This window comes from Argentina silus, assembly GCF_951799395.1.
Source record: "Argentina silus genome assembly, chromosome: 2".
Taxonomy (NCBI): Eukaryota; Metazoa; Chordata; class Actinopteri; order Argentiniformes; family Argentinidae; genus Argentina; species Argentina silus.
This window is the reverse complement of record NC_139656.1, coordinates 8,217,665-8,242,155: the sequence shown is the minus strand read 5'-3', so window position 1 is coordinate 8,242,155 and position 24,491 is coordinate 8,217,665. Positions and strand designations below refer to the sequence as shown.

The window sequence follows — 24,491 nt, the reverse complement described above, 5'->3', positions numbered from 1 at the left end:
AATTCTTAAATAATAAAGATAGTATTTGGTGAAGCTCTGGCAAAATGAAAACAACAGACTTCCTGAGCAAACGTAACCATGTGGTGTGTCTGTCAATCTTACACTGTTTCTCTTGGCTTGGGATGTGAACCGCAATTGATTAGCCAAACAAGCCCCGCTCCCTGAAAATTCCTTTTCCAAAAATATTTCCTTGTTACAAGACGTAGGGCTTGGTTTCTGTGGGGAGCTATTAACGGGCTTGCTCCATGAACAACCCTGGCAAAGGTGTTGAGAATGAGGAGGAGGAAGGGAAAACTCCCCATCTCTTCCCAAAACAAAATAATGACAACCCCATGCCTAAAATGTGCAGCAAGGCCTGATGTCTTCAACCACTACCAAGAAATAACCTTTGCACACACTGGAAATGGGAAAATACAAATTTCTCTGCAATGCCATTTTGTTTAAATTAATTCAGCTGGATATACTAGTGGTTGCAGTGAACATGTTTGATTAAGTAGTTACTATACCTTCATAATATACTTGTCTTATATGGGAGTTATATATGGTGCCCTTTAAGATTGTTTATCATTGTGTTTAAGCCCTGCCCCTGGAGATGTTATGCTAGCCCACCTGTTGAGAGAGTTGAACATCTCTATGGTGACCAGCACAGAGAGGGCCATAGTGGTGGGATAGCGTGACTCAAACACCTCACAGTCGATCCCCTGGAACATGGGGTTGTCCTCAGTGCACTGCATGAAGTGTCTCTGTAGGGAGGGGGACAGGGGAAAGATGAGCGCACGCGAACACACACACACACCTTTTCCCTTGGATTCTATCCAGTCCCATTTAAATGTATGGCTCATTATAGAGCTGTTTATGGCCTTAGATAAACCTGGCTGTCCCCATTGGGTCAATGAAAAGGCCATCGAGAGAACACAGAGTGTGTGTCCACCATCCACAGGAAGTCCCCCAGGCTCTGTGACCTGCTCTGATGAAGCCCAGATCTGACATAACAGCTGCTGGAGAGACTTGGACCCAGTCCCTCGATCTCTGACATCTCTCCTTACATCAAACCACTCTCCTATAATCAACTATAAAGTCTATTTCTGACAATTCTTATGATCACAGTCCAGCAGCTGATGGGGAATGAGTAGCAAAACATAGCCCTACTGTACATCATAAAGACATATCTTTCTGCTGGTGTTATATAAAATTGAAAAACAAACACAAGGAGAGGACTTTTTTTTCCTGGGAGAAACAGACAAACAATGTGTGTCCCAAAACTCTTCACTACCCCTTTTCACTACCACTTCCCACTACCACGGAAATATCTGAAGGAGACGAGTGGGGGAGACCATTTATTCATTAGCTGAGTATTCCACTGATTGCAGCTGCCATCTGACCCAAGACTGATTACCATTTGGCCTACATACATTAGGCTATTCTTTTATTGTTTTTAATTTCCACCAACCAGTAATTTTCACGCTGTAGCTTGCAAGAAGAAATCTCCAACAAGGATTATTTTTACAAAAAATATATATTTTTACAATTTTTATTTTTAAAAATATACCTCAATACATCAAGCCATGGATTTGACACCATGCACTTAATTTAGGGTTTTTTCCCCCAAAGCACCACCAACTCCAGACAAAAGCTTGCCTGGGGGTGCAGAGTGGGCTACATAATCATCACTGCTTGTAAATGTATACCATTGTACTCAGGCTTCATAAAACATACACATAACAAATCATATATGATAAATAAAGTAGATTTGTGGTTGCTGTAATGGCTTGATCAGAACTGGATAGGTTGCACTGTGGTCATTACGCGCATCACACACCTAGAATCAACCTTTGAACAATTTGAAGGTAGGTATACTTGTGTTTAACATATCATACATATCAAATACATCTAGCCATCTATGCTGTGTTGCATATCTTTCCACTGATATTTCACAAGCCAAATCTGAAAACAGTTGAATAAAGTAGGTCTATCAACACACCATCAGCAGACTTGATTTTAGAATCAGATTGATGCAAGAACTTTTTCGACAAAAACAGGAGCTGAATTTGATCAAAGTAAGAACCTGCAATTTAATTTTGTGCACTGGTCAAAAGGGAAATTTTGAGTTGCTGTTTAGATATCAGGTGGGGATGGCTGCGATGTCACACAGGAGTGAAATTACTGGTTCCTCCACCAAAGTCAACTTCTCCTACACTATTTGGACACCCTTCAAAATGGCGACATGAAAATGTAGTCCCGGGTCAGGAGGAGAAAGTGGTAGTGGAAAGAAGAACTTTTTGGGATGCACCCAATGTCAACCAACTGAAGTCTTTGGACAGTCTCTGTCTACTCACCAGCTGATAGAAGGACACCTGAGGGCCCCCCTCATCAAACAGGTACCACCAGGTGGCAGCACCCACAGTCCCCAGGCCCACGTACCCTACAAGGACAGACACAGTCAAACACAGGGTCAAACACACACACACACACACACACACACGCAACACTGAGTGGCAGTTCATAATTTAAAACACCAAAAATTTGACTAGAAGTTACAACTACATCAAGGATACAAGGGCTGATCTGAGTAAAGTTAGCAGTGAATACAGTACATCCTGTAGCATATTACTGTACAATGGAGCAGACAGTCTCTCACCTCCGATGGCCAGGTACCTGAAGAAGAGCCAGCCGGAGATGAGGGGCTCTTTGGGGTTGCGGGGGGGCTTGTCCATGATGTCCAGGTCGGGGGGGTTGAAGCCCAGTGCGGTGGCAGGGAGACCGTCTGTGACCAGGTTGACCCACAGCAGCTGAACTGGGATCAGGGCCTCAGGCAGGCCTAGGATAGCTGTCAGGAAGATACTGCACATGGACAGAAGAAACACGTGTGTGATCAATGAACATACAAGACATAAACAAGCATCAGTACAATATTCTCAATTCTCACAGCATAGTAGGAAGACATTGGATGAGGTAATTTGAGAATCAGGTGTGTGTGTGTGTGTGTGTGTGTGTGTGTAAAACCTCGTCCCCAGGCAATTGTGCACAGCGCATATAAGCCTGGAATAATGACTCAAACATGGCCTTAGTGGGAGTGAATCAGAAAAGTGTGGTGTGCAAGCACTGGGGGGGGAAGTGCTGTGGGAGATGATTGATGATGCGAAGTAAAGCCAATGGCTATGCGCCATCCGTTTTCAACACTCTTTCCATTGACCTTAATGAAGGCCAAGTCTGACGTGTTGGTCTGCCAGACCTTTCGTGTATTTGGGGCGGAAGTGTCTGGGAATGACACCAGAGCGCATATGTCCTCACCAGACGACCTCTCCTACATTGGAGGAGATGAGATAGCGTATGAACTGCTTCATGTTGTTGTAGATGGCCCTGCCCTCCTCCACAGCAGCCACGATGGTAGAGAAGTTGTCGTCAGACAGAACCATCTCAGAGGCTGACTTGGCCACGGCCGTGCCAGAGCCCATGGCGATGCCAATCTCTGCTTTCTTCAGTGCTGGCGCGTCATTCACCCCATCACCCGTCTGTGGAGGAAAGGATGAGGAGTGGATGAGGAGGAGAGGATGAGGAGTGACAGCTGAGATAAGAGCATGTAGCTGGGACTGCATGATGACATGAGATAAGCACACACGACTTTACAAGGTAAATCTTTCATTGCTTTAAAAGGGCGTATAAAGTCCAAGTTAGAGTACAGATTTGTCAGATTTAACATCAATTTAAGGATTAAGCTGAAATTAGACACTGAGCTCCCATAAGCCTTCTAAGTACACCGGCTTTGTATTGTGGTGAATGGAGAGTTAGACAGAGAGACAAGCAGGCAGGTTGTGGGGCTGATTCCTCTCTCTCTCTCCCTCCCTCCCTCCATCCATCCATCTATCCATCTATCCATCTCTCTCTCTTCCTCTCTCCCCAGATATGTGTCAGACAGGAGGTAATGTAGCTGAGCGGGACACAGATGACAGATGTGATGGCAGTGTCTGAGGAACAGCCTTATAGAACCTCTAATTCACCCCACATCAGAGTCAGGGCATATTGGCTCAATCTGATGCATCCTCTTACTGTAGAAGTTATAGATTAATAGATTTATTTTATGATGAAACAAGTGCATAATGTTTCATAATGTTGTATAAGGGATAGGGGAACATGCTGAAGGGAGAAGAGAGGTGGAGGGGAGGAGAGGATAAGGTGAAATAGGGTGTCTAGGTGGGGAAGGGGGTAAGACTATGGGGAGAGAGGTAAAGCTCCAACAGTGTTAACCCTCTGCTCACCATGGCTGTGATCTCGTCAAAGGACTGCAGGAAGCCCACGATCTTGGATTTGTGGGCGGGCTCCACCCTGGCGAAGCAGCGGGCGCGTTTGACGGCCTCTCTCTGGGCCTCGAGCGACAGGTCGTCAAACTCCCGGCCTGTGTAGGCCTTCCCCCCCACGTCCTCTTCCTCATCGAAGATGCCAATGCGTCGGCAGATGGCCACAGCTGTGCCCTTGTTGTCTCCGGTGATCATGATAACGCGGATGCCCGCCTCGGCACACAGCTGTATCGAGCCAATCACCTCCTTCCTGGGTGGGTCGAGCATGCCCACGCAGCCCACGAACGTCAGGCCCGTCTGGGGAGAGGAGGAGGGCAGGAGAAAAAGAAAGGAGAGCAGGGGAGAAGGAGGATAGAGGGCAGATTTAGTAGAAACTCAATATGTATAACAGTATTGTACTGTATACAAGAATAAGTCATAATAATAGCAAGTACAATATGGATATACAACACCCAGTCAGACACTGTATACAACACGATACAATCTGGTGTTGTTTGTGGTATACAACAACGGACATCAGAGCAAGAACCCCACCATTCTGTAGAACTGTACAACAAACATTTGCCCCTCTCAGTGCAAGAAGATCTGGCCCTGTTATGTCTTGTACCTCATATTCAGCGAACTTGTTAGAATTCTCCAGGTCCATGTCCTCCTGGCGTGGTGGGGAGTCTCTTGTGGCCATTCCCAGACAGCGCAGGGTGTCCCTGCCTGTTCCCCAGTCCCTGATCCTACTCATCAGCTGCTCCCTCAGGGACATCGTCAGTGCCACCTTCCCTGTGCCCACACGCAGATACTGGCACCGTTCCATCACACTCTCTGGAGCACCCTGGGTGTGTGTGTGGAGGGAGGGTGATAGAGAAGTCACAAAATCACCAACTGGAGCTGGCTGAATATGTGCTTAGCAAATAACCTGGTCATTAAGTGGTGTGTGTGTGTGTATACCTTGATGAACATCTTGCTCTGGGAGCCAGCTTTGGTGGGGGTGCAGTACACAGACATGGACTTGCGATCACGAGAGAACTCCAGAGTGAACTCTTTCTTCATCAGCTGCTTGATCACCTGATGAACGAGAGAGTGAGAGAGAGAGACAGACAAAGAGTAAATTGGTTTTGGTTGTGGAGCTGTCAGTAGAAGCCGTTCTCCAAAGTTGCTTCCAGACTGGCTTGTTTGTGGGCAGCTGTCAGGAGCAGGTGCCAGGTGGGTGTTGGCTGTGTTGTCGACACCTGAAGGATGGTGCCCAATCAGCCACTCCAACATCCTGTCTGGCCTCAAGACAGCCAGACTCTGTTCCAGACAGAACCCACTGTGGAGAAAGACCTGGTGCCAAACAGGTGCTACAGAGGAACTTTGTGGTGATAGATTGGGTCCTGCTAAACAGCAGTCACAAGACACCACTCAGTGGGTACAACACAATATCGCCTATAAAACATGAGTTGTATGTTAATAGCCATCATACACAGCCCTGATTTCACATCCTGGAAGATCTGCCAAGAAACGCTGACCAATATCAATGTTCTGATATTTTTATGACCAATATCAACCTTGTTTATCTAAAACATAAAATCTTACTGTGGATGTTGATACAGTTTTCCTTATCTATCTTTGCCAGTGTTGTGTCCTCATGTTCCAGTAGGTGTCACCCAAAAGCTCTGTGTTCCCAGGCTAGTTCTGAGGTACATACAGTCATGTCATCCCCTCTCTCTCCTCCAACCCAGACAGCTCTGACATGAATGGATGAAGCCAGGGGACACGACAGACACTTGACAGATGTCCTGAGAGAGAGCCACTAGGACCATTTTAAGGCAAAAGTTCCCTCTTTCCATCATAAAACAAGAGAATGCGGGTCTGTCTGGTAATGGAGGCAGAGATGGAAGCTAAACATCATCTTACACTTCCACGACAAAATCCTTCACCCTGAAGTGCATTAGAAGGAAACTGGGTCCACTTTTTTTCTGGTAAAAGCCTAACAGAGGACTGGAAACTTTAGCTAAGCTCTTCATAAACTCACAGGCTTGTCTAAATATTATCTCTAGCCTCCGAGGGCTTGTGTCACTGACAGGGTTTTTTTTTAGCCGTGAGACCATCGGGAATTTGACTGGCCTTTATCTGAAGTTCAGTGGAAAACTTGGAACCACTGGTCATTTACTGCAGCACAGGGAGTTACACTCTCACGTCGGTCACTGGCCCATTCACAGACTCAAGGCATCATTCACACAGTGTAAAGCTCTGACGGTCTGCCATAAGACAACATTAGCATGCACTTTAATAGACAAGCATAGAAGCAAGTGTTTATTTAAATCTAATAAGAGAGTGTGTGTGAGAGTACATGTCTCTGTCCTCTTTTCTCCTCTCTGATAAACACCCCCCTATAAACTGCAACCAGTGGTATAGCCGACCAGGGCATCTGTATTCTCACACAGTTCTATGGATGATAGAGGCTCTCATTGCTGGCCATCCAGTTACAAATGCAATCTGGCATATCTAAAAGAGAAATAAATGGATTTATTAAATAATTCACTTTAGTGGAAACTCATTTGGAAGTATGAAACCTCTAGTTAGGCTGAGGTAATTGGCCCTTGAGTTCTGATAATTGTCCAATACACTGAAAGTTGTTGAAATGATGTCCAGTTTCCCCTACAAACTTCGTTTGACCTCTAAGAAGTTGTTTAATCACTATATTTCATGATTAGAATAATTATATAGATATTTAGATCTTGAATCAATAAAAACAAGCTGTTTGTCAATGCACAAACATTATAATTATTCAGTGATATCACTTCTGCCTTCTGTCCCTAATACCCCCGCCCCCACCAGCCCTCTGGTGTGTCCCTGCTTACGGAGTTGCAGGCTCCAGCGCGTTCCACCTTGCTCAGTCCTGACACGTCAGTCTTGAACACGTTCATCTTCTCCACAAGGGTGGTCAGGGCCGTCTCTGTGGCCTCACCCACCTTCTCATACACACCTTTGGCCTGGGAGAAAGACAGAGAGGATGGGTTAGCCTGAGCCACACTGTCACTTACCACACACAGACACATACACAGACACACACACACAATAAAGGAGGTAGATGGAGAATAGCTACTGATGTTGTGATTGAAGCACTGTTTAATAGTAGGGATAAGGAAATGTGTGTCTACTCGAGTGCCAAAAGATAATTGACAAACTAAAGTGAGAAAAGTCATCTCTAATTCACTGTGAATAAGTTCTCCGCAACCTCCTCTAGTTGTAATAATGTGTTGTTGAGTCATGGTGAGTGGAGTGCTTTCATAAGAGAGCCTTTGCCAGGTGGGGTGATGAGTAGGTGGGACCGCATAGTAATGGAGCACAGCCCACACTGTCTGCCTGACCAATAACGGTCAAAAACGGTTGGTTTAAAATGTTTTAAATTGTTGTGAAGAGGCAGGGCAGATCATCTTGTAGGACACAATCTCAGTTGACTGTTGCACAGAAAATGAATATCCAACAATGAGCTGCATTCTCCTTGCTTTACAACCAGCATGGTTACCATGAAACCATGGTGATGAAAAAAAAGTGAGAAAACCACATAAGAATAAAATTAGATCAGTTACTGTAGCAGAGCAGGCTGTGTGTGTGTGTGTGTGTGTGTGTGTGTGTGTACACAGTACATTGTCATTAATTATGCGTTCATTGCAATGTAATACTGTGTTTGTGTAAATAAGTCCATGAAGAAATTTGCAAGCCTCCCTTGTCTGCACAAAGCTCTGTGTCTCTTAGAGATGAGTCTGCTTTGCATAGCAACCACACACTCAGTTGTGTATCACACAGCTTATTCCTACTCCAAATTAATGATGACATCAGGACTAGGAGAAGGCAGCAGATGTGCTGCCATTCCTCCACCTCACCTATGGTTCAGTGTGTGTGTGTGTGTGTGTGTGTGTGTGTGTGTGTGCGCTGCTTTTTATTACTGAGATAAACAGGATCAAAGGACAGGCTACAAAGTGATAGATGGCCCTTAAATGACTCCCAAGACAAGCCAGTGGTGTGTTTGTGTGTGTTCTTGGATTGTTTGTGTGTGTGGTAAAGTAATGACCTCGTTGAAGTCCAGTGAGGAGTCGTTGCACATGGAGCACACAGTGGCCAGCTCCAGAAGTCCATCATAGTCTCCACACTGCACCACCCTGTCCCCCTTCAGCCTGGAAGAGGAACGAACACACACACACAGTAAGTGTATCTAACACCTCCAGTTCTATAATGATAATATTGAGAGGAGCAGCCAGGCGGTACAGTAGAAGTAGCTAGTGAGTGTGGTTGTCCTCTGGTTGGGGAGGAGAGCAGGAGCAGGTTGCATGACCACATGGCACACGGCCCAGTAGAGGCAGCAACAGTTGCTTGTAGAGCACCCACACACAACAACCCACACTGAAACATTCTGAAATGTCAATGTGTATGCAGAGTAGGTTCTACAACCATCATCTTACATTCGGACCAATAAACATGTTGTCACATGTTGAATCCTTTTCAGTGGGGAAAATATTCTAACAAATATAAACATGTGCCATTTTTGGGCATAATCCATCATCTCAAAGTCATGACGGTACGATCATTGTTCTCTTCCTTCCTCCTAAGGAGGACGCTTTGAGTGGAGGGGAGGAATACCAGGCCAGGTAATCATTGGGGACATTAGGCTAGAGGTACACTGTGACAGTGGAGGTCATTCTGACATTTAGGTGACTAAGATCAAGTGATCACATTACTGCAGACCTGGAACTGGGACACAATGACTTTGAATCAACAACTTCCTCCCTCTCTCTCTTCCTCTCTCAGAGCAATATATCAGCTGTACTATAATTGCTCTGCAGTAACCACAGTTTCAGTTGATGTCACATTGCTGTGTCCTTTTCAACCTCTGCTACCATCATGGGATGAATACAACATCACTATTAAAATCGAAATGTTATTAATCCTCTGAAAGACATTGATTCACATGCTACCACAACACAGTGTTATGGAAACTGGAAAAATGTATGAGTTTTGTTGTTTCCGAAATTGACCAGAACCATTGAGACCATGAGACAGCAGAGAACAAAGTAAACCTTCGGGGGTGTGGGGGGAAGAAAAAGGCTTCAAAGAGACGTTTACATCAAATGGAAACCAAGTGACGAATGGATTTGGTTTGGGGTTTGAATGGCCAGAGGAAAGTGGCTTTTCCACTGGCTGTAAAAATAGGTGTTTGACCGAGGCCGACACACAATGGTGTCAGTTCACTCAACACACTCACGATTTAGAGGGGGGGGGGGGAGAGAGACCACACACACACAATTCATACATCTGTGTCCTAAAATCATACTTCACACTCACACTTGTCCTTCTGGTGCATAAGTGGAGCCAGTTATGGAGAACTCATGGAGGGCACAGTTGGAATCCTCCACCTTATCCACCACAAACATCTGTAGAGAAAGAGGAGAGAGAGAGATCAATATCAATACAAGACATCAACACTTTAAAACGTAGGAGCAGAGGTGCTAGTAGTGTAGAGTATAGCCTGGGTAGAGTATGCTTGGTTACATGTGTGACGCACTCTACAGTCAGGGGAAGGGCCATGAGAGAGTTGAAGGTCTCTCTCAGGCCACTGACGCAGAGAGGAAATGGGGAAGTGACACACACACACACACACACAATTCTTTCCTTTTCTCTCTCTCTCTCTAGTTTTCCAGCAGCAGGCATTGAGGAGTTCCTCTACTCTGTTTACTAACCTTGGGCTACAGATTCATCAGACAAACAGTAATCAAACTCTTGCAAGTCAAAACAACAATAGCTTTTTAGGGGGAAGAGAGAGAGGGAGAGAGCAGAGTGGAGGTGAGAGAATAAGGAGAAGGCCAGTGTTGCCCTAGTTGTTGTGTTGCCTGGCTGGCCCTGGGCTCTGGGCTCCTGTATTGATTTCCTGTGTGCAGAGCCCAGCCCAGAACAATTAGAATTTGGCCCCACCAGTCCAGAGGTGGGGGTGTGAGTGTGTTTCTGGGCATCCTCCCTACTCTGTGTTGGCTGCAGCTGTGATGACACAGGTAGAATGGAAAATTGATCTGATCTAGTTTATTTGTAAGAGTGCTCTGATCGATTGGCTCTGTCACATGACGTGTTTGTTGTTCACACTGATGAGTCCTGGGGAGGGGGGGAGGGGGATGCTACTCTGGACAACAACAGGCTGTTCAGAACACTTAATATGGTGACCAAACAAAGTGAGGGGGGGGGGTTTCTAAAAGAAAGATACGACTTGTATAATTTCAGCCACTGGTTCTAAAATGTGGGTAAAAAGAATGAAACACAGCATGTCAATTTCACGCAATCTGTCTCCTTATACACGAGAGAAAATCCTCAATCAGGAAATTGCTGAAGGAAAGTCTATGCATTACAGCCAACAATTTCGCTGACATATCGCCAGGTAAGTGATTGATCGATGATGTATTATACACGCCCAGGCTCTAGGCTATAGCTCTAGTTCAAGCCCAAAATGTGTGTGTGTGTGTGTGCGCGTGTATGTGGGGGTGTGGGTGTGTGTATGTGTGCTTGTCATCACCAACGATCCCGTAGCATCTCTTTAAGGGTACTCAAGACTCTATGCCCTCTCTGAGCACTACTATGCACACCACAATAACAACAACACTCAGCACTTCCCCCTTAGCAATATACCATTTCCATAATCACCTGTCACCTGGGCTCAACACAGTCTCAGTAACCACACATACACCTCCACACACACACGCCTCCACACACACGCACAACCCTCCACACACACACAACCCTCCACACACACACACAAAAATACTCCCTCATGGCCTGGCTTCACTCAATTTGACACAATTAAATCTGGCTGATTAAAGAATTAATGAAGCAGCCGTCCAATAAAACTTTCTTTCCCATTCAGTAGGTCTGCTTCCAGAGGATGTGTGCTTTTTATACCCAGGGCTTTACAACCACTGCTCCTCCAACCGAGACAGGCTGTACCACCACACAGATCCACACTCTGATCACATGTCTACAAGTGCTCATTCTTGTCACGACTGTACTGTAGGTAGTCGCACTAAATGAATAGAGTGACTGACAATGAAAACATTTATAAATTAATGCAGTTGTCTCATAGACTCTAGCCCCTGTGGCTGTGGGCCAGTCCCTGACTGAAACATGCTGTTCTGCTTGAAATGAGATGAGATGGGCTGGGCTAGACACACAATACTCCTCTCAGACACAAAGCTCTCGTCAAATACACCAGTAACCTTGGGAGCCTAGGGGACAACGTACAATAACTGCTGTTATCCTCACAGACACAACTATGGGACTAAGGAAGATTATAAGTCTTTTCCAGCAGCATTTATGGTCACCCATGTCTCCCTCAGTCAGTTTATATTCCTCTCACGGCCTAATATGTGGTCTCCATGGAAACAGGGCACTGCACGATTCATGCGAGCCAATGGCGCCCGTCGTCTAAACTCTCCACAATTCCAATTCACTCAACCCGTGTGTATGGTGATGGCAGTGACATCGTCTGGGTTTCCCCTGTGAGTAATGGAACTTCAGTGGTACGCCATGACATGGAGGGATTCCCTGTGTGTGGAGTGGTGCCATGGGATATCCCCACGGATACTGCTGGGGAAACAGGATATTCCAGGGTGATAGTGTACATTCTTATCAGGGCCACGGCACAGCGAGTGCTGCATCTCAAGGCTAAGGCAGCACTGACACCACTGAATGTAAAAAACAATGGAAAATCGATACAGTGCCTGTGTGAGGAGTGAGAGTGGGTCTGTGTATCCCTTTATCTCCCAGCACAAAGCTAACACGGCCGGGTCAAGGAGTAAACGTGGGAGCACAGGGTAAATATTTACCAGAGCAAGACCGTTTCCGTCAGGTTCCCAGGGTTAGCTCTGGGAGATTACCCTGCTTTGCTCCTGCTGGAGGGAACTCCCTGCTGTTACACATTAGTCAGACCCAGCTCTACCCCACGTCATCGCACACAGAGAGAGGGAGAGTGGGGGTAGCGTCCCCTCTGCAGGAAACAGAAATCTCTCTCTCTCTCACTCACTGAGGTCTTTCCACACAACTGAGCAAAGACAAAAGACACTTGGGCTCCATGAAAGCCTGGCTGGAATGAGGAGAGAGCTCAGTAGCACACAGTCTCGTCCAGACACGACTTCCAGATATAGGCCTAGTTGTGTCTGTATGACCTGTGGAGATAACAGAGTGGTGCACAGGCCATATCAACAGTCTGCTAAATACCCAGAAAGAAAGCAGGCCTGATCTCAGCCACTGTCATTCAATTCAAATCGAGTTTCATTCCATACATCATTTGACCCTTTCGAACAGTAAACATCATGTGGTCATTTTATTGGCCAGGATGAGTATGAGCAATTCTTTATCAGAGCCATGAGGTCAAGAGTGAATTGGCAGGTGTGGAGGTGTGTGTGTGTGTGTGTGTGTGTGTGTGTGTGTGTGTGTGTGTGTGTGTGTGTGTGTGTGTGGTATTGGGTGCGGTGCCAGATCCTGCTCAAGAGGTTAAATGAGTGCCAAGACAAATAGGGCAGACCGGCACGGTCAAGCACACAGGGCTGTGGAGGGGAAAGGGAAGGGCTTGGGGATTCCAACAGACCTCAAATAGGAGTGGAAATCTGGGAATCGTAGTGTGTGTGTGTGTATGTTTTTGCTTATACAGCATGTGTGGGCCTTTTTATGTACTGTACATAAAGGACATCCCTGTTCATCATTAGTTATGGTTATTCATCAGGTTTGAGATTTGGAGCGTATCTGAGGTCTGTGCTTCCTGCAGCTTGGTGCTCTGTGCCAGGAGAGCTCAGGGTGAGTGAGAGGAGCATTTGCTGGGTGCTGTTTGGTCATGCCAGCCTGTGCCACTAGTCAAGCTATCACAAGCCTGGCTGATGAGGGTAAACACTACAGCGCCACAGGGATTTTCCATCATACCTAACCCCTGCCTGTCTCCTTCCAAAAACACACTGCAGGAGAGGGCTAACTCACTGGAAATAACAGACATGGGGCTTTGAGATTGGCCAAGCTAACAAACAACACACTCTTGTCGACTGTTTCACCTCTGCTGCCTTTCCAAGGAAATTCCCAAACGCTTGTAGGAAGTGTCTATCAAATGAGGAGATACAGTATAATGCGTTTGCTTCTCTAGATAAACTGGAACAAATATACTGATACAGAACATCACATCCTTTCACAACAATCTTTCAATGAATATCAAACATTAATACATTGCTGATAACACACTGTACTGCACATGCAGAGTTTTGATTCACACCGATGGCATATAAGACAATAATATCACAGTAGTAACATAGACTTGACTGTCAGGGTAATGTCCCACCTACCCTGCACACAGACATCTGGTTGGTGGTGAGGGTGCCCGTCTTGTCAGAGCAGATGACGGAGGTGCAGCCCAGGGTCTCCACAGAGGGCAGACTGCGGACGATAGCGTTCTTCTTAGCCATGCGACGGGTGCCCAGGGCCAGGCAGGTGGTGATGACGGCGGGCAGACCCTCAGGGATGGCAGCCACAGCCAGGGCGACAGCGATCTTAAAGTAGTAGATGGCCCCGCGCACCCAGGAGCCACCGTGGACAGGATCCCCAAAATGGCCGATGTTGATGACCCAAACGGCTACACAGATGAGGGAGATGACCTTGGACAGCTGCTCCCCGAACTCATCCAGCTTCTGCTGAAGCGGTGTCTTCTCCTGCTCTGTTGCAGCCATCTGGTTACGGATCTTACCGATCTCTGTGGAGACAGCGGTGGAGACCACAATGCCGATGGCGCGGCCAGCAGCAATGTTGGTGCCCTGAGAGAGGTCACCAGAGGAAGGGGTTGGGGTTAGAACCAACACTGAAGAATGGTACCACGGTCTAGATCGAAAATATGTTTGGCCATTGTTAGCTTTAATAATGGGCCATACACATGAATGTGCCTCCAATGTGGGCTGGTGTACAACACACACACACACACACACACACACACACACACACACACACACGTCAGTGGGAGATGGAATCAGAGTTCCTGATATGGCGGAATGCAGGCCAGACCAGCGTGAGTCTTGGCTCCCAACAGGAAGTAAATGCTTACAGAAAACAGCATGTTCTGCTTGTCCTGATTGACAGCTCTCGGGTCAGGGACAGGGTCGGTGTGTTTGATGACTGACACAGACTCCCCTGCAGAAAAGGATTAGAGCAGACTATTACGCAGGATTACAACAGTCATTGACACCTATGCAAGATGTTTCAACTAATCATTTGTTTTACATGTATTCTCAAAAGGTATTTTCTAACAAATAATGACACTTGTATGATGCTCTGGAATTTAAGATGAATGTGCAGTGTAAAGAGGCCTGCTGCTTCGGCTAACTCCCAGCCAGTTTAGAGGGTGACACAGGTCTGAGATTTAAATAAATAAATACATAAAGAATAAAGAATATATAGATTTTAACTTTTTTTTTTTTTTTTAAGTCAAAATCAAATGTCAGAAAATCTGGTCTAGTCTTGCCCATCAGGTCCCTTCAGGTCCCTTCAGGTCCCTTCGGGTTCGGTTGGAACACAATAAGCCAGTCAGTTTGTACCTGTGAGAATGGACTGGTCCACTCGCAGGGTTGTGGACTTTATTGATGTGATCCTGATGTCTGCAGGCACCTTGTCACCAACTAGACAAAACAAAACACAGTTTAGGGAAAGAAGAGTACGAAAGAGAGAGGAGAGGTAAAAAAAGAAAGAGAAAGCTGAGTAAAATGTTAAATCAGTGTGGCCTTTAGAGTGACCTGTAAAGGTGTGGGGCTGATGGTAGAGGAGCTTGAACCACAAAGGAAATGAGAAGACGGGGTATGAAACCATCGGCAACCTCCCCCATTCCCCAGGTGACACTCAATTACAACCTACCGAATAGCAGTGTTCAATCAAAGCCTTGAGCAAAGAAACCGTTCCACAGAGAGCTTTACCTCAAAAACCAAGAGCAGGCACAAGAAAACAACAACAGGCTCAATACAACACAGATTGAGTCATGTTGCCATCCCAAACCAATTGATTCAACACTCACTCCGCACAAAGAGGCGAAGAGTCAGACAAGCACAGCTTGAATTAATCCAATTAATGGATTTTCACCCCTCTGGCAGTGAACTATATTAAACTCATATTTCATGATAGGACATCTACGTGTACAATGGCACCTAATAGCCTTTGAGCCATGTTCATTACTTTGACTGCTAGGTTTTGTCAGGCAGCCAAACAGGGTCAGGGACAGAGGAATTGCTCAATGCAGTAAGAGGAGGTTCCAGAGATTGTGCACATAAAATTCCAAAATCTGATCGACACACAAAAAAAAATGTTAGCAGCAGTCAAGCCCACTCAGCCCAACTCCTCTCTTTTCCTCTCTGTTCCCTTGTCTGGGGGTGAAGAGGAAGAGCATTTGTCCAGGCAACATGACTATGATTAGCTTTGTTCCATGACCTACACACAGGGTGTTTTTCTGACTCCCCTCCATCTCCCTCAACGACTACCTCACTGACCAAACCTAAGGTACCAATTAAAGGCATTTCAGCAAAACCACATACTGTACAGATGGTGTGTGTGTAAGTCACTGTAACAAACAGGTCCTGGCAACAGTAGCATGAGTAAGTGTATGGAAACAATTATAATACTTACAGAACGTTTTTACATTGGACTCATTACGTGACCCATAACCAACGATTATTCTCTGCGAAACCATTTCCATATTTTGGCCTAGTCTCTCTTTTCTGACTTTAACTTTGATATGACATTTACCCCCCCCCCCATCTCTCACTTCATATCTGACACAGGGGGTTTCTTCTTTCCCTGTCCTTTTCTGCCTTTCCCATTCCACCAGAGAGAGAGAGAGAGAGAGAGAGAGAGAGAGAGAGAGAGAGAGAGAGAGAGAGAGGAAAAACACAGAAAGATAAAACGTGACAGCGTGGGGAGAGAGGTGTTGTGTTTGTGTGGGAGCGAGGGGCAGTAATGTACTGTAGATCCACAGGGCCAGGCCAAGCAGAGGGCAACCGATAGGCTTTTGAAACTCCCACTCCCAGCATCCACCACCCATCACCCTCAACCCTCCCTCCACTCCACTCCAGTGCTCCGTCACACCTCCAGACACTCTCTCTACCTGTCTGAAATGGCCCAGACACAATCTAAATGCTAATACTGTGAGCTCGGGTACGTTCCTATTTCAGACTGTGAATGCTGAACATAATGCAGCCTACACCATTATGAGTGGAATGTAAACTGTTAGGCTGACCCATTGCATGCACATCTGAAATTAGTGCGGCAGCACTGGAGATTAATCTGGTAAAGATTATCCTATATTCACCTCAGGGACACACAGTAACATCTGCTCTGAGCTCAAGACAGATTTTGTCTGTTGGTCGTAGGGTTGATTCAAGCCCTTGTCATGGATAACCACCATAACCAATCTCCTGGTGCGTCATGGTCACACCAGTGTCAGCCTTGCCAGCTAGATGTCCAGACTCTCCTAAAGAAACTTGACTAGTGAATGAGACAACATGACTCAGCTCTGTTATCTCCACCAAACTGAAATACATGCAACATTGGTGACAAGCTAGGAGGACTGATCCATTCATTAGCATTTAACAAAAACATCAAGCGTAGTGAACTGGTGCAAGAGCACCCCTCCACTTGAGGGACAACCGTGACTATGTTTTCCGAGGGAGCTCTTCCCAGGTTTCCATGTCCTCAGGCCTTCAATAAAGCCTGTATTGGTTCCTAAGACCATGTCGAGCTTTTCCATCTTTTAAGACCCAGGAAAGTTCCACTGGAGGCGCAAATCATAACTGTGGCGTAACGCTGGCTGGCACTGGGGACAATGAGCCAGCGGGCAGGCAGGGGAGGGTGGAAACTTGTGTAAATATATTTGTTTTTTCTCCTCAAAGGCAGTGTGGTTGACAGTGTCCTTTTCCAACCTTCAGAATCATGCTTACTCAACCCCTCACCTGGAATTCCCATGGAACTGACACTTGCTAATCCTATGTTCAGAAAAGCCTCGGAATCAAAGAGGAGGGAAGAAAATATAGGAAGAAATGTTTGTTTTCTTTGTCATCAAATCTGAACATGTTTTAGTCAGGAGTCAGGACCACACTCACACTGACACACATTTTCTGTATGAAAAGAAACTGTGGTTTTACATGGACCAAGTGTTTACTGGTGTTTAACAGTGCTTAGCAACAAGATTATGTGGAGGAGGAGTGGATATTTTTCTCCACACACACACACACCCTTGTGCTTTAGTGCACACTTCTACAGAAACCGTATACACTTGTAGGAGTATTCTAATGCCCTCCTTAATAATTGAGGCCACATTTGAGCATAGGATACAACCTTCGAACTGTGCCCCTTCACCCACCCTACCCCACCATTGACAGACTAACAGCTTCCCTGTACCCAGAGAAGCAGCCATTTCCACCAGCCATGACAGATTTGCTATGTGAAAATTCACTCACCCAAATGCCTTAGAGGCAGTAGTCGAACTCTTACTTTGTCTCTGTCTTTATAAAATCAGTCCTGTCATTTTGAGTCATGCAGTCAAGGTCTGTGGACGACCCCTTTCCCAGGAGGGGGGCTATAGCCTATAGCCCCAGTGTGTGTGTGTTTGTGTGTGTGTGTGTGTGTGCCCTCCCCTCCACTCACAGTCAGCAGGGACAGGGTGGGGTTGTAAACTTCATAATTACTCTAAAGGTAGTAGAGCTGCTGACAGAGGGTTGGATGGGGGGGGGGGGTTGACAACTAGCACAGTCACACCCCATTTAAACAGCAAGTTGTTCTCTCCAGGTTGTTGGAGATATAGCTATGACTAGTCTGATGTACAGAGCCTACACATACACCGCACATTGACAGATATAAGGCATACCTTCGCCAGAAATTGGGCTAAGGGTGCTACAGAACCTCGACCTCTCTAGAGACAAGCGACAGCACAGGTGAGCAGGGCTCAGACTGGTTTCCATGGTGACAGGCTGTTGACAGGCTATTGTGTGTTGTTGTTTCTCCCCAGGGTAAACTTGTCTGGTCTGCTGTGTGTGTGTGTGTGTGTGTGCGCGTGCGTGTGCGCGTATGGATTGGGGGTAGCTCTGCCGACAGTGGAATGTGGGCCTGTCACAGCCAAGACACAGACACACACAAAGAGGGTCTGTTTCCTACTGCACTGAAGCAGGTAATATACACCCTACCGCCACCAGCAACATCCCTCCTCCTCTCCCAAACAAACACACATGTACATTGATACAGACAATTAAGGGACATGAACGCTGTAATCTATAGAATGGAATGGGTAATTTCTTAAATTCTTAATTTACAATGAAGCGATTCCTTCATTCTAGCTGGAACATTTCCCATTCAGAGAATGCAATTCCCTTCCCTATCTTGTGTTGTGACTGCCTTTGAGACGAGCAATGCACTGATTATCAATGAATGTTGTGATCCCCCCCTCCCCCACTCCCTCACTCCCTTCCTCCTTCCTTTCTCACGCCCTCCTCCCAAAACATCATTCTGCTGCTACTGAGATAGATCATTAGCAAGGCAAAGTCAAGGTGTACACAAAAAAACACTAATCACTATGCTGATGAGATGATGCTCAAACACACTTGTGTGTGTGTGTGTGTGTGTGTGCCATACACAGACGTTCTGACAGAGTGACAACAAGGTTATTTTTAGACGAGCCTGCCTACACATGGGCGAGTGTGCAGCAGAGGTGTGTGTGTGTGTGTGTGTGTGTGTGTGTGTGTGTGTGTGTTTGTGTGCATTGGGGGGAGAGAACCTGTTAGAGGGAAAGCGAGTGAGAGGGAAACTGACAAACACCCAGCAGCATCCAGGTGGTGAGACTGTGAGCATGGAAAAACTTAGGGGAACACTGGAAATGTAAATATGGCACTAAATACAGAGACGACCACAGCCACTTTACACGGCTGTGGCCCTGGCATCTGAGGGCCCAGAGGAAATTTATGTAACCTTATGTAACCCAGTTAAAGATATTCCAGTAGTGTTTCCAGTCCTGCTGGCATAGGTTTGTGCATGTGTGTGTCTCTAGATCTGGGCAGGCCAGGTGAGAGGGAACATAGAGGACATGAATGTGCTGAAACTGTGAGAGTGCAGACAGTGAAAAAACTGGTTTCCTCATATTTAATCCCCGTGCCAATCCTGCTTACCAGCCACCTCCACGATGTCCCCGGGGACGATGTCCCGAGCCTTGATCCTCTGCACGGCCTTGCGGTTCATGCGGAACACCTTCCCCATCTCTGGCTCATACTCCTTCAGAGCCTCAATGGCATTCTCTGCATTCCGCTCCTGGACGACGGGGAGAGACCGGTTCAGCATAAAAACACACCAAATGTTCATACTGCAGCTGTATGACAGCCACATTTGGTACTATGGTAAAAACAAAACTGTGTTTGTGCAGCATCATTCATGTTAGGTTCAAAAGACGTCACAGACTGAAAAGCAAGAACAACAGTTTTTTTTAATGTGTAAATGACTCAGCTTCAATGGCTTCTAGGAGCAGATATGCACATCGGCCAATGTATATACTGTAGGCTATTTACAAGCTTTATAAAAGTACGGGCTTGGTTTGAAGATGAGTTCCATGGTTTCCATGTTGCAGTTGATAAGTCTTCCCTAGCCACCGCACACCAATAAAGTCCTACTGACAGGCGTGATGATCAAAAGACAAACACGAGATATGGTTTGTGCAAAGGATAAATCCTATATTATACAACACCCTCACCCTAAGTGACACCGTAAAATAAATGGTCTCTCTGCACCAGAGCCTCTTGGCAAATACTAGCTAGGTATGAACAGATAGAGAGGTGAGCAAATGACAAGCAATACACAAGCACAAATATACTCACACAGACAAGATACACATTCACGTATACTGTATCCTGTACACACACACCCCCACGGGCTTTCAGATGTTCCCACACCTGTGCAAGCAAACACGCACATAGATAAAAAGAGGAGGGCGTTCATCTTACCTGCCAAACTCCGATCACAGCATTGGCGATGAGGATGAGCAGGATGACGATAGGCTCAACGAAGGCCGTGGTGGTCTCCTCCCCCTCCTCAAATAGAGCCAACACCTGGAGCACACACACACATCGGTACAAATGAGTGTCCAGTCTACAGAAGACCATCACGTGATATGCCCTGGACTTAACTGTAACCTTTTGGCTTTAAGGTAGTGCATCAGCAAACAGCTCATTGTTTTTTATGTTTTGCCCATTCTACAAATGGACGTCTCCCATGCGTCTTGTGTGGAAGGTGTAGTCTCTCCCTGTGGCCTCCAGCTCTAGTGGTTGGTGATACAGTGGCTAAGGCCACTGGCGCTCAAGGGACTGCCTGTTCTAGTCCCAGCCCCAGCAGTAACAATGGAGAGACTGTTGCCATGGCAGATTGTGACAGGGCCTAAGGCAATTCCTCTACAGTAAATACAGGTGCTCAGTGGAAACAAAAGCCCCTTCAGACCCAAAATGGCAACCGGATCGCATTTGAGGAAATTAATGAAGTGTAATAGTAGGAAAGAGTAACATTTCTGCATGCAGAGTGGTGGCCAAAACGCTGAGTGCACATTCTCCAACAGAGTGGGACTACGGGAATAGCAGGTTTCAAGTTGCCCACTATGTAATGACCGCTATTTGGCCCAAAACACCATCAAAAACAATGCATCTCTGTAGCACATGTAACATCCAGCCTTGGGTTGTTAGAAATCTAAACCGCATTGAACATAAGAGTATGAGTCATGCAGCAGCACCTGATCTGACGAGGTAACCTCTCTGTAAGGCAGCCCCTCTTGACAGTCTTTCCCTGTCACTTACCCCAAATACGCACTCTGCATGCAAGATGAAACGTCCCCACTGCGTATTGCTAATGCATTATGTTACATTATCAGGGAGGGATTTAACTCTTCTTACAAACATAAGAATGTTGGCTCATTTGAAGTCCTTCAGTACAGCATTGGTGTAGCATTTTGATGCACAGCAGCATTGAAAGCTGTAGGGGCTAAGCTTGTGTATAGTACTATAGGTGTATGGGAAGATGTGCTTGAGATTACAGCAACAGCACTGAAATGCTGTGGATTCAAATAGGTAATGGAGGGACGAAGGGAGGGAGAGAGAGAGAAGGTGCTAATACACAAGAGGACGCACCAAGATGCATCATTGGCGATAACACAGGGCTTAACCGGATCCTAGAAAAGTAGTTTCTCTGCAGAGTATTGAGCAGAGAGGCGCGTGGTGCCTCAAGCCTGGTCGATACCTCATCATTCACGGTAGTTTGGAGCCCGCAAATCTCCCCTCTGTGTGGAGAATATTGATGGAGGGCAACACGATCTGTCCTTTCAGTGTGGCCAGTTGAAAAAACACAGGGGTTTTCAGTTGTAATTCTGACACTTAGCAAGTGCTTTTAGTTTTAGTGGACTGGAGTTACAAAGAGAGGAGGAGGATAAGACACAGTTTTACACGGGGCTTAAGGACTTACTGAGGGACTCCTTTTAGTCTCATCACTGTGGCATTTCCATCCATCTCAACCTTATACTGGTGAACCTTTCCTACCTACGGTGACAAACCACAGTATAACTTCACCTTGACTTTAAAACACATCCTGCTATGCTTTAATCATAGTTTTTAATCAGTGGTACGGAACCAAGACTTTAACAATCCCCCCCCTTAAAGCTTGTTAGAATGTAGACATAATTCACCATCTAACATGACTGAGCGCCTCAGACACAAACAGATGGGTTACTATGAATGACTGCCCAAAGAGTTCCAAACAAATACAACTTCAACAAATTAGAGAAATGTCAACATTCTCAAAAGACAAGTCGTTGGCTAGGTCGTTTGTTTACATAAAAGGTATGAGAACAAGGGAGGCATGAGATCCAATTGAATGGTCACTTCACTTGACTTTTTCACTCCCTTCCTGCACACCCAAAGCTTCACCTAAACACCCTTTCTCACATAATGCAATGGAAAAAGTAATAAAAGCCAGCCTTTCTCTGGATCAAATGGAGGAAGTCCAATCATTGTTTCAGGTGACCAATGTCGGTCGGTGTATGGTTCAGCCCTGTTAACCCTTACCTGTAGTGACTGTCTTTATATGGATCACTGAGTGAAGAATTGTGTGGACTATTATCTGTAATAAGGGCTACCTTTACCTCCTCTATAGCCTACATATTGGTGATAAATATCATATACAAAACAAATCAGTTTGAAAACAACAAGGCTACACCTAATCTGACCTTAGCTCTGCTGTTGTCTGGTTACAAGCATCTTTACTCTCATGCCATGCAAAAAGTCAGGGGTGCTCAATACCCTTATTTACATACTATTCATAGGCACACAAATGAGTTCCTGGTTGAGGTTGGGTCTCTGTAGCCCTGATAGCCTCAACACAGACCTCTGCGGTTCATTCTCTCGTATCCCATTAGTCAGCACTGGGGGGAACCACACATGTACTTCCATCTAAACTTGAAAAGGACCACAGGATTTCAGGTCATGGGCAACATGAGGTTAGCATTCTGAGGCACTGATATAATTTAACCTGCATTCCGTCCTAAAGGGTGCAAGGGAACGGATCCAACCAACACTGCATGATTTGATACAACTAAGAAACAAAGTGGGCCGGGTAGTGACATCAAGCATGTGTGTGTTTGTCTGTAGTTAGGTCTAAGCATGTGTGTGTTTGTCTGTAGTTAGGTCTAAGCATGTGTGTGTTTGTCTGTAGTTAGGTCTAAGCATGTGTGTGTTTGTCTGTAGTTAGGTCTAAGCATGTGTGTGTTTGTCTGTAGTTAGGTCTAAGGGGGATGACGGGGCTTAAAAGAATGCTTTAGATGAGAGTGAGAGTTGAAGTTGGAGGAATTTCAGGGCTGAATAGGGACAAGCAGACTAGGCAGGTCTGGCTGGTATTGTGAAGCTCTGGGAGCTGTAAATCAGTTGAGTGGAACAGGGGCCCAGTTCCACTGCAAACAACACATTTAAATTACAAGTAAGGGTAACCCAATTTACATTAGGAAAAATAAACCCACACTCCAACTCTGCAGTCACTGTACAGCCTATGCCTGTACTCAAGGCCTCCCACTTCAACAAGCATTATCAATACAAGAGCAACTTATAGCAGATATATTGTATCATATAGATTTTAATACTTATTTTCCTACTCCCAAAAAAGCACACCAATTCCATCCTGAAGCACTGGGGACATACAGAAATAGATGGGAAAAATCATTTGTCAAGATTCCCCAGGCAGCCCAAACACAGGGTCACTATTATTCTATCTGATGCAGGCATCGTATCTAGGGATGCACCGATGCCATTTTTTCATTGCCGATTCAGAGTGAAGAATTGGAATTACAACTCTGAAGGACAGAGAAAGGACTGGACGGGATTAGAATAAAGACATATTTATTCCCCAGTACAATATATTTTATTGTTAATAATGATTGATAATGATTTGCTCATCCCTGTGTGACAGACACTCGATAATATTGGATCCTAGACTTTATTTAGAATACCCAATATGCTATTACCACGCTCTTAAGTTACAATGAATCGTCAGGAGTTTACGCTTGGTGTTAGGTGTTGTTAACGATTCATGTGAACATTAGACATTAACGGTGAACTACAAGAAAGTCCATGATCACCTCCTAAGGTTTTCTTTTAAAAGGTTCATTTACCGGTATGACGTTGGGGTTTTGAAACAGGCTGAATCACAGAGGCAAAAATAGAACAGGTTTAAATGAACAAACCACTTCATAAAACAAACGTGGGGTACATCTGGGCCTATTTTTGTTAACTTATTGAAATGTGATAATTAAATAAATAAATCAACACCCAACAAGCAGAATAAATCAGGCTTTTCACAAAAGATAATATCGGTCAAAACGCATAGGCTAGCCTACATCATATCCAAATATAGCCACAGCTATAGCCACACACCCATTCGGCCTCCACAGAGGTGGCCTGAATGATGGCGAGGCCTCAAAACCTTTTTATTACCGTATCAACTGCATTTCAAGGTGTACAGATTCAGCATAAACAATGAGTGCGCTTTGAATTGAACGGTCGGCGATAACAGCGCACACACTGAGCGCTGATGACTGATCAAGCAGATACAGTAGCAGAGCAGAGGAGGCCGAACAGAAGTACCATTTAGACATTGCATATAATT

The 24,491-nt window shown here is 45.6% G+C and overlaps 1 protein-coding gene across 1 annotated transcript in view; it reads right to left on the bottom strand.

Annotated features, from left to right (window-relative positions):
• Positions 1-24,491, bottom strand: part of atp2a3 (ATPase sarcoplasmic/endoplasmic reticulum Ca2+ transporting 3) — a 43,412-nt gene that overhangs the window by 7,822 nt on the left and 11,099 nt on the right. The window contains exons 4-18 of the mRNA XM_083665370.1: positions 20,303-20,407; positions 19,478-19,616; positions 14,876-14,956; positions 14,386-14,471; positions 13,637-14,101; positions 9,615-9,703; positions 8,347-8,449; positions 7,133-7,264; positions 5,238-5,354; positions 4,903-5,121; positions 4,257-4,592; positions 3,292-3,512; positions 2,639-2,841; positions 2,337-2,422; positions 610-743 (exon numbers count right to left, since the gene is read on the bottom strand). Of these exons, the coding sequence (XP_083521496.1) occupies positions 610-743; positions 2,337-2,422; positions 2,639-2,841; positions 3,292-3,512; positions 4,257-4,592; positions 4,903-5,121; positions 5,238-5,354; positions 7,133-7,264; positions 8,347-8,449; positions 9,615-9,703; positions 13,637-14,101; positions 14,386-14,471; positions 14,876-14,956; positions 19,478-19,616; positions 20,303-20,407 (2,516 nt within the window). The remainder of the gene's footprint in view (positions 1-609; positions 744-2,336; positions 2,423-2,638; positions 2,842-3,291; positions 3,513-4,256; positions 4,593-4,902; positions 5,122-5,237; positions 5,355-7,132; positions 7,265-8,346; positions 8,450-9,614; positions 9,704-13,636; positions 14,102-14,385; positions 14,472-14,875; positions 14,957-19,477; positions 19,617-20,302; positions 20,408-24,491) is intronic.